Source organism: Pollicipes pollicipes, unplaced genomic scaffold (assembly GCF_011947565.3).
Source record: "Pollicipes pollicipes isolate AB1234 unplaced genomic scaffold, Ppol_2.1 Scaffold_5890;HRSCAF=6987_pilon_pilon_pilon, whole genome shotgun sequence".
In the NCBI taxonomy this organism is placed as follows: domain Eukaryota; kingdom Metazoa; phylum Arthropoda; class Thecostraca; order Pollicipedomorpha; family Pollicipedidae; genus Pollicipes; species Pollicipes pollicipes.
In genome coordinates, this window is record NW_023596772.1 from 75,158 (window position 1) to 85,030 (window position 9,873).

A 9,873-nucleotide genomic window follows, 5' to 3' on the forward strand; every position below is an offset into this window, starting at 1 on the left:
TACGTTGTTTTGGATGTGCATCCGCGTTAAAGCCAATCAATAGGTCGCCGTAAGCCGACAGCGCGGTCTCCTGTACGGCGCAAAACAACGGAGACGATGTGGCGCGGGCGCGGCACTGCGCACGCGCCTGGACGGGGCTCTCAGCGGGCGATCGATGGGACGGGAGCGGCGGACCGGGCGGCGGCGGCGGCGGCGGCGGCGGCGGCGGGAGCCGGCCAGCGCCAGCGCCAGCGCCACCGCAGCCGGCCAGCGCCAGCGTCAGCGGCGCCGCAGCCGGCCAGCGTCAGTGCCAGCGGCACCGCAGCCGGTCAGTGCCAGCGCCAGCGGCGCCGCAGCCGGCCAGCGTCAGCGCCAACGGCACCGCAGCCGGCCAGCGCCAGCGCCAGCGGCACCGCAGCCTGCCAGCGCCAGCGTCAGCGGCACCGCAGCCGGTCAGCGTCAGCGCCAGCGGCACCGCAGCCGGCCCCGTCGACATGCAGCACGGCTATTCGTTCCATCCCTCGTCCGAGGGAGCCGGCGGCCGCGGTGTGCGCGGCCTGTTCGCCCATTTCAGCGACTTGTTCAGCCAGTTCAGCCGCCACCTGGCGCCAGCCTACCACCATGACCGGTGTGAGAGGTGAGAAGCGTCCCTGGTGACCGGTGTGAGAGGTGAGAAGCGTCCCTGGTGACCGGTAGGGGAGATGAGAGACGTTCCTGGTGACCGGTAGGAAAGTTGAGAGGCGTTCCTGGTGACCGGCGTGAAAGTTGAGAGGCGTCCCTAATGACCGCTGTGAAAGGTGAGAGGCGTCCCTGCTGACCTGTGTGAGAGGTGAAGAGCGTCTCTAGTGACCAATGTGGAAGCTGAGAGGTGTCTCTGGTGACCGGTCTGAGAGGTGAGAGATATCCCTGGTGACCGGTATGGGAGATGAGAGATGTCTCAGGTGACCGGTGTGGGAGATGAGAGATGTTCTTGGTGATCGGCATGAAAGGTGAGAGGTGCTTCTGGTAACCGGTGTGGGAAATAAGAGGCGTCCCTGGTGACCGGTGTGAGATGGGTGGTGTTCCTGGTAACTGGTGTGAGATGAGAGGTGTCCCTGGTGGCCGGGGTGAGGTGAGAGGTGTCGCTGGTGACCGGGGTGAGATGAGAGGTGGCCCTGGTGACCAGTGTGAACGATGAGAGGTGTCCCTGGTGACCGGTGTGAGAGGTGACACGCGTCGTTTGTTTGCTGCCGCTGCCCGTATAATTAGTGAAAACTGGCAATGCTTAAAGTTTGTCAAAACTATGATTCCGATGACGCCAAATCTCATCTCCACGATTGATACGGGATGAATTTGTCACGTCGTCACCACCTCGACAGGTTCCATCTTTGTCACTTCTGCGGCTGTGATTGTGGTGATAAGCTACAACATAGGTCTGACGCCGTCACTGGCATTACTCCAGCTCATGCATATTACAACTGGGCGCTTCTGAAGGCGTACTGTGGCTCAAGTTATGCAGATCTGACAGGTGGCATCATCCTGACTACTTACAATGGACAGTGGTCACTAAACGTACTCGCAAAGGCCGTTAGCACCCACGGAAAGTAATGACAAAGTAATCGGAACGACACTCGTGCTAGCCTTTCGAGGAAGGCCATCTGTGCATCAGCTTTCTCACAACCACCTGATGCAGCCATTGATTCGTCCCCAGATCTCTGCAGATGCGCTTGTACTCCTTGCACAAGAGGGACTTCGTCCTCATTTTCGTCGGCTTCTTCCTTTCATTTTTCATCGTCATTCTGATCGGAATGGCAGGTGAGTCTCTACACGTCATTACAACATACGTGCCCATCGTTGATTTCATTATTTGGGCCACTACCTTGCCGCCTACATAGATAAACATTTCCTTTAAGCGCTTAGGCCTTCGCTGTTAGGCCCGTCACAAGGCCGTTATATAAAATGCTAAATGAATACCAAGCATTGCCTTATATTGGGCGACATCGTCCATCGAAGGCATTCCCTAATGATTCTGAGGCCGTGCAGAATCGGTGTTGGCATGGCTGGATTGTGAACGAGCCCTTGCCCGAAGACAGAACACCCTTGCTTTTGTCTGTGCATACCCATCTGGACTTGTGGCTGTTACCATGGTCTCTCTCTCCAAGTTTCCAGAAACTCTCAATGGGTTTGGCAACGCTGTTAGGCTCCCGTAGCACTGTCCTTTGTGCTAATGACGCCGTTCATGTCATGTCCACCGGTTCCCCTGCATCTTTTCAAAAGCACCCGTGCCGTGACGTATCGCCTGCTGCAAGCCGTCACAACAGCGCGCGACCTCAGCCGTGCTCTTGACGTGACGTCCTCGCCGCAGGGCCTGCCGGCATGGTCTCCAGCACGGTCAAGGCGTCTGAGCTGCAGACGCGCACCAAGGGCTTCAGCATGGCGTCCGGGCCGTACGTCATCAAGTCGCCGGGCGTGACCACGTACTCGCAGGAACTGTGGCTCAGCGCCGGGGTCGTGGTCGGCGGCGGCACAGGTGGGTCCCGTGCTCCGGCAGGGAGAGGGCATGCCCTCCGGGGCTGCCTCCAGCGGCGGCACAGGTGGGCCCCGTGCTCCGACAGGGAGAGGGCATGCCCTCCGGGGCTGCCTCCAGCGGCGGCACAGGTGGGCCCCGTGCTCCGGCAGGGAGAGGGCATGCCCTCCGGGGCTGCCTCCAGCGGCGGTACAGGTGGGTCCCGTGCTCCGGCAGGGAGAGGGCATGCCCTCCGGGGCTGCCTCCAGCGGCGGTACAGGTGGGTCTCGTGCTCCGACAGGGAGAGGGCATGCCCTCCGGGGCTGCCTCCAGCGGCGGTACAGGTGGGCCCCGTGCTCCGGCAAGGAGAGGGCATGCCCTCCGGGGCTGCCTCCAGCGGCGGTACAGGTGGGCCCCGTGCTCCGGCAGGGAGAGGGCATGCCCTCCGGGGCTGCCTCCAGCGGCGGTACAGGTGGGTCTCGTGCTCCGGCAGGGAGAGGGCATGCCCTCCGGGGCTGCCTCCAGCGGCGGTACAGGTGGGCCCCGTGCTCCGGCAGGGAGAGGGCATGCCCTCCGGGGCTGCCTCCAGCGGCGGCACAGGTGGGTCTCGTGCTCCGGCAGGGAGAGGGCATGCCCTCCGGGGCTGCCTCCAGCGGCGGCACAGGTGGGCCCCGTGCTCCGGCAGGGAGAGAGCATGCCCTCCGGTGACTGCTTCCAGCGGCGGCTTCACTGGGCTGCTCTGTACAGATACATCACCGCCTGGTAATTCGCTTCGTACCGTAAAGCCCTCTCCTCTGTAAATTCTTTTCCGACCAAGAACCATTTGTCAAAGAAGCGGAGGGATGCATCACAATGGCCCTGTTCGACAACCATTGCATAATGCTCTGTTCCGTTAACTTTACTTCGCGCACCTGCAGATGAAACGTTTGACAAGCGCTTCACGATCGCCGTGGACGTGGAGGGTCTCTCTGAGGGACACGAAAAGCTGCAAGTGTTCAAAGAGGACCAGCTCTTCAATAGGTTTGTCATGCTTCCATGTCACCTGTTCTTATTCGTTATCTGTCCACGACGCCTGCGTAGTTCAATACACCGCACGGGCTATTTGGATTGGTGGTTTCCCTAATTAGACTGGGGCGTGTTTTTACGTTTACTTTCTAGCACCAGTGCATGGAATACCAGCGCATTCTCGGCGGCCTATACGAGAATACAGTAGTAGACCTGACTGACCTCTCAGCAGTGACCGGTGGCCATGGATGCTGACTTCTCAGCGGTGACCGGTGGCTATGGATGCGAAAGCCGGTATGGGGAAATCTTCAGTGTCCGCTGCATGTTGCAGGACGAGACACTTGCAGTGCTCCAACAAACGGTGTGACCCAGTCTCCCTTCTGCACCTGACGTACCTCGGGTTCACCAACTACCTCATCGTGCTGCGGTTCCACGGCCTAGAAGACATCAACAGACGATACACGGTTAAAGACATCGTGTTCCAGGTGACAACCACATCATGCGATATCCATCACAGAGGCACGCTGGTCACAAAACATCCGCCATTATACACATCCTTCGCATGTCGGAACAAAAAGGTCATGTGCTGTGTAAGTTTGGTTGTTGGAAATCCTTCCCATCCCTATATCACACGGTGGGTGACAAGAATAGGCATTTGGATTGGACCGTGCTGTTGCTTGTCTTACAGGCTGCAGGCCTGACGGGCAAAACGCTGTTTAGATGAGAAACACAAGCAAAGCAAAACACCTTTGGTGGACTAATTAAGTGTGAGGCTTGAAGCACGCAGCGAAACCAAATGCACTACGAGCAGTTTGATGGTACAGGTCATTTATTTCAGCTAACTAAAAACACGCATATCACTGCCCTGGAGGGATGATTCGTCTTGTTGCATTTGATTATCTATGCACCATGTAGCGTGAACTAATCTCCAACGTTCAACAGTTTCAGAGTTTTGAACCAACTTTCACACAGCTGCAGCTCTGGTTTCGGTTCATCTTCCTGTTTGCATCCTTCTCCGTTGCGGTAAGTGGCCCTGCGATGTTTTTACTTTCCCATCATTTCACAGCGTACTTAACTATCACACAGAACCTGGATATTAACATTTCTCATCTTGTCAATGTGCGCGATTACAAACGCTACATATATTAGACCTACAGCCGCTTTTTAGAGCCATTCCCACATCACTAATCTGCCTCCAAACCTCCGTGAAATGAAGTGTTCAATGCGCGGCGGTGGGGCTTCGATGACTCGGCGGCGAACACACCACTGACACCCATCTCACCGCTGCCGCCAGTGCTGGTTCGGCTTCTCTCTGCGCCGCTTCTCCGTTCAGGACTGGTCGCTGGAGCAGCGGTGGACGGCGCTCCTGTTGCCACTCCTGGTGGCGCACAACAGTATGTGGCGCGTGGCGCTCCTGCTCCTGGGCGGCCGAAACTGACGCTGGGAACTCTGATTGCTTTAGAGATAACCTAATCCCAAAGCAATGCCGAGCTTTTCCAAGGCGGTTCCGACAACTCTCCCGGTGCCAAATGCTCATTCAACTTAACTGAGGAAGCAGAAAACCTTGCGTGCTTTCTCAGCAACACGGAGCGTCACTGGATTTTGCTGTTTACCGCCGCAATCTCTCAACTCACTGCGACAGCGTCATGAGCTCCGGCTCAGGCGGTCTCCGTTCACTGCAATCATGACGTCATCCCCGGTTGAGTCGGCAATAGGGTCACCGCCACCATGTGGTCAGCCACGGCAGGCCGCCGAAACTGGCCACCACAGCGCCGCTGTGCCGCCAGACCCGCTGTTCCCGCTGCTGTTCCTGTGCGACTCGATCACCCCGCGGCTTCTGGACGCCATGCTCCAAGCGTCGCTGGTCTGCGCCCTGCTCCTCAGCTGGCTCTGCGTCCTCCACGGCCTCAGACAGGTCAGCCAGCGAGCGGAAGGGCCCGCCGTAACGGGTTGACAGGCGCCAGCGGAGATAATATGTGGGTAGGGGCGATCTATCAATGGGATATGAGGGACGTCCAATCAATGGAAGTGTCATAATTGCACGGAGCGAAACAGTGGCCGGGGTATGAAGCTAAGGGTTGCAGTCAAAGTCATATAGCAAGCATCAACATAATTTGCTCGCATGGAGGTTTGTTTCTTTATCAGTTTAAGGAACTGATCACTCACATAGAGATGGATAGCTGGTGGTCGCTTCTCGACATTGCATACTTTACGTCCAATGTTTGAGGTTCCACGCGAAGATGGAGGATAAGTAAGTAGGCTGCCACAAATCTCCAACTGCATGTAAAAAATTGCCTTCGTACCCGTGATTGGTTCTGTCTCGGTTCTGGCACCCATCCCAAGAAAAATAAAAAAGGCCACAGGCTCTTTGCTTCACTATATTGTCGTTCTCCTTCACTCCCAGCAAACGAGCGCTGCGTTCGTCCACAGACCAGCCGCACATGGCTGACGTTCTACGTGCCGAAGCTGGCGCTGGTCGGCCTGCTGTGGCTGCTCTGTACGGTGCTGATCACATGGCGCGGCCACCGCAGTCTGCGCGACCCGACCTTCACCGGCACCGAGCTGGGCCCTCTGCAGGTCAGTGGTGCCCGCTGACCTATGTGAGACTGTCGTAGGTCCGGTGTTATAGGTACAGGGTGTCGGCGCGTGCAGCTGAGGTCTGCCGTGTGGCGTCATGGCGGGCCCTGCCGCAGTGAGACAGCGGTGCCGCTGACCAGTACGCAGCGGCTCAGGAGGCTTCCCAGGGTCGATACACCGTGTGTTATCAGGCTTTCACTCCAGCCTGGCGGTGAGAGCGGTTCTGACCCGCAGTCGAAATGATACATATGCAGCACTTGCATTTACATTGAGGCTCTGCTGGTTCGTTGCCTTACAGCTCTCGTCTTTCGTAGGGAGTCAATACATTCTTCTACGTCCTTGGAGGCGTTTACCTGCTGTACGTTTTGATACTCATCCTCCGCGCCTGCAGCGACCTGCGCTCAATGCCCTACTTAGGTAAGTTTACGGCTGGTATGTTCGTTGTTTACCTTACTGTTATAATTCAGCATTCGAGCTATCACTTAAAATACCCGAGATTAGATCTTCATCCCGTTATCCTGTAGACCAAAAACATTACGCGGACGCATGTGTAAGTGGATGGCCGCAAAACAGACACTTTCCCTGAATTTTGCGATGTCCAAATATCGTGTGTTGGCAAATGATTGAGCTGAAGTAGACCAATTCATCCCTTAATGATTCTGAACATGGTATTTTGCCCGCTTGCAGGCTTCGGCCTGTGCGTTTCCAGCAATGATCTGGTTAACCGTTTGAAGTTATCGCGCTGATTCTGTTTGCAGGGGTGCGACTCAAGGTTACCTGTCTCTCCATGCTTATCATGACCGTGGTCAGCCTTAGTCTGACGTCACATCGGCTCAGCCAATCACATGTGGCTATGAGCTTCTCGACGGTGTTGGGCACCTCCTACACCTCGTCCACGCAGTTTCTGGCCATCTATGGCCTGATGAACCTGTTCGTCTTCTGCATGGCCTACGTGTACTCTCCACCATCGGCCGACCGCCCGGGAGGTAGGTCGCTTGATTCGTTGGGTCAGAACTCACCGGGGGCGGAGACAAGTCTTTCTCAGGGGATGGGGAGGGGAGCGCAGGAGAAACGCATCATTCTGTTTTTTTAACTTCCTTTCAGAAGCCAAACATAGTGAAAATTGAAAAAAACGTGGGTCTACATGACTTACGGAAAAGGGTAACCCCCCTCCCGCCCCCCGAAGATGACACTGTGGAATTCACGAGTTTACATATCCGTGGCGTAATATGTACAGGAAGCCGTGCCTGACAGGCGCTTGCTGCAGATGCGGAGCTGAACGCTTTGCGTGAGCTTGACAGAAGACCCGGTGACTGGTATTTTTGGCAGTGTGAAGGCTGGTTCAGTGGAGAAAAAAATTCGCCCGTGGAGCATGACGCGCTGTCGGATTAACCGATGCGCAAAATAGCGGCTATTGCATTTCCGTGAGCGGAAAATCCTCAAAGGCCGGTGACATTAGCCTTTCGCGCATTGCGGGGACCGACGCTGCGACCCCCGTCGGTGCTGAGCCAAAGTCGCCACCGGCGTCCGTCTGACTCGCATTGCGGGACGGGCGAACGCTCAGGCGCCGCACAGAGAACGCACCAACCTTTTGGATGCGATCGCTTGTTGGCATGCGGACGCGCACACCTTCTGAAAGACCCTTGCTAAGATTGTGTTGAAAGTCTTTACGATGGCAGCGCAGTGAGTGCCCCCAGCTGCCTTTTTGAAGCTTTTCTAAGATATTTAAATTTGATTGTAGGTAATCCCAGCCATTTCAAAACACGATGCGTTCGTCCTTCGTAAGAGCCCTGAGGAAAAGATAACGTATTGTTAGAACATCGCATAAGGTTATGGCTGTCGTGCATTGCCTTCGTCTCACAAGTCGGCGTAGCACAAACACCACTCTGACCAATATGGCTCTCCTGAGGGATAAACTTCGGGGGGGGGGGGGTAAAACTCACGCCCCTGGAAGATTGGAAGCACATTGGGTAATTTTGGTTCTTTTTCTTTTTTTCCTTTTCGACCAGGCAGACTGGACTTCGGTAGCCTTGTTAGTCACTTTACTCGTGGGCCGGGGACCCTGGCGGTCTGCGCTCGTGGGCCGGGGACCCTGGCGGTCTGTGCTTGTGGGCCGGGGACCCTGGCGGTCTGTGCTCGTGGGCCGGGGACCCTGGCGGTCTGCGCTCGTGGGCCGGGGACCCTGGCGGTCTGTGCTCGTGGGCCGGGGACCCTGGCGGTCTGTGCTTGTGGGCCGGGGACCCTGGCGGTCTGTGCTCGTGGGCCGGGGACCCTGGCGGTCTGTGCTCGTGGGCCGGGGACGCTGGCGGTCGGCGCTCGTGGGCTGGGGACCCTGGCGGTCTGTGCTCGTGGGCCGGGGACCCTGGCGGTCTGTGCTCGTGGGCCGGGGACCCTGGCGGTCTGTGCTCGTGGGCCGGGGACCCTGGCGGTCTGTGCTCATGGGCCAGGGACCCTGGCGGTCTGTGCTCGTGGGCCGGGGACGCTGGCGATCTATGCTCGGCGGCTGACGCGGCGCGTGGTTCGCAGCCGAGCCCAGGGTGGTGAAGGACAACCCGGCCTTCTCCATGATCAACGACTCGGACGAGGATGTGATCTACGGCTCGGACGAGGAGAGCCGGCGCCCGCTGCACCGCAACAACGACGACGACGACAGCGACTGAGTCCGGCCGATGACGCCGCGACGGTGGGAACGGCAAGCACCCGCGCTGTGGCAGCAGGCCGTGTACGGAAATGGCGCGGCCGGCGCGGACGGCGCGTCGGAAGAAACGCCGGCAGGGAGGCGTGTCAGGACAAGGCCCGGCCCATGGCGGCAGCTGCCGGCCCTCGCACATGAGTGGCGTGTCAGGACAAGGCCCGGCCCATGGCGGCAGCTGCCGGCCCTCGCACATGAGTGGCGTGTCAGGACAAGGCCCGGACTGTGGCGGCAGCTGCCGGCCCTCGCACATGAGTGGCGTGTCAGGACAAGGCCCGGACTGTGGCGGCAGCTGCCGGCCCAGAGTGGCACATGAGTGGCGTGTCCCGCCTGCCAGAGCAGCCGCTGCTGTGGCGGCAGCTGCCGGCCCAGAGTGGCACATGAGTGGCGTGTCCCGCCTGCCAGAGCAGCCGCTGCTGTGGCGGCAGCAGGCGATGCGCGGCGGGCCGGCGATGGACGCCGCCCTGAGCTGAGCACGGGGCTCTCCTGGGGAACGGCGCCATGTGAGAAGATGACAGCGGAGGAGAGCTGCATGGTGTGAGGAGACGATGGCACGGAGGGACGGGCTTATGCGAGGGGAGGACGTGCTGTAAGCACAAAACGAAATGAATCGAGGAGAGAGCGGCAAGCGGGAACGAAAACTATTCGTAGAACTGTCAATGTTGCGAGGGACAGGACGATACCAGACGACGGCATGGTTGAAGGGGGGGGGGGGGCACGTGAGGACGGCGTGAGAACCGCATGTTGTCAGAGAGGGGTGGATGGAAAGACAGCCTGGTGTAACGGCCCCTCACGGATCGGGTTCGATCTCCCCTCGTCATGTTGTGCACGAGTATAATGAGCGGTAAGTGGCGAGCACCCAGCAGGAATGGGGTGCTGCGGAGTCACATAAGCAGCTATTTTACTACATTCATGTGCGACACGATGTAACTTCCTCAGTAACTTGAAGGCTCCAAAAATCGTAGCGGTTGTGCCCACATCCTAGGCAGGTTCGCTTCGCTGTATGTAAGCGACCAGGAGCAGCGTTCTTCTTAACACGCCATGTGCAACTTTGCCTTTCTGTGGCGAAGAAGAGCCACCGTTCTTTTTCCAAGTGTACCTGTGCTACCAAATACATGTGATGCATGCGATGTGA

At 58.0% G+C, this 9,873-nt stretch overlaps 1 protein-coding gene across 1 annotated transcript; it reads left to right on the plus strand.

The window, feature by feature from the left end:
• Positions 1-395: 395 nt before the first annotated feature.
• Positions 396-9,873, plus strand: LOC119104123 (transmembrane protein 181). Its single transcript, XM_037227810.1, has 12 exons — positions 396-616; positions 1,670-1,773; positions 2,324-2,488; positions 3,382-3,484; positions 3,801-3,954; positions 4,412-4,492; positions 4,764-4,863; positions 5,257-5,384; positions 5,900-6,046; positions 6,361-6,463; positions 6,805-7,032; positions 8,573-9,873. Exons 1-12 carry the CDS (start codon positions 474-476, stop codon positions 8,704-8,706), a joined length of 1,590 nt encoding a protein of 529 aa, XP_037083705.1. The 5' UTR covers positions 396-473; the 3' UTR covers positions 8,707-9,873.

Coding starts and splice junctions, on each gene's coding strand:
- LOC119104123 (XM_037227810.1), top strand. CDS start 474: ATGCAGCACGGCTATTCGTTCCATCCCTCGTCCGAGGGAGCCGGCGGC. Junction 617..1,669: donor CACCATGACCGGTGTGAGAG/GTGAGAAGCGTC, acceptor ATTCGTCCCCAG/ATCTCTGCAGATGCGCTTGT. Junction 4,493..4,763: donor TTGCATCCTTCTCCGTTGCG/GTAAGTGGCCCT, acceptor CGCTGCCGCCAG/TGCTGGTTCGGCTTCTCTCT.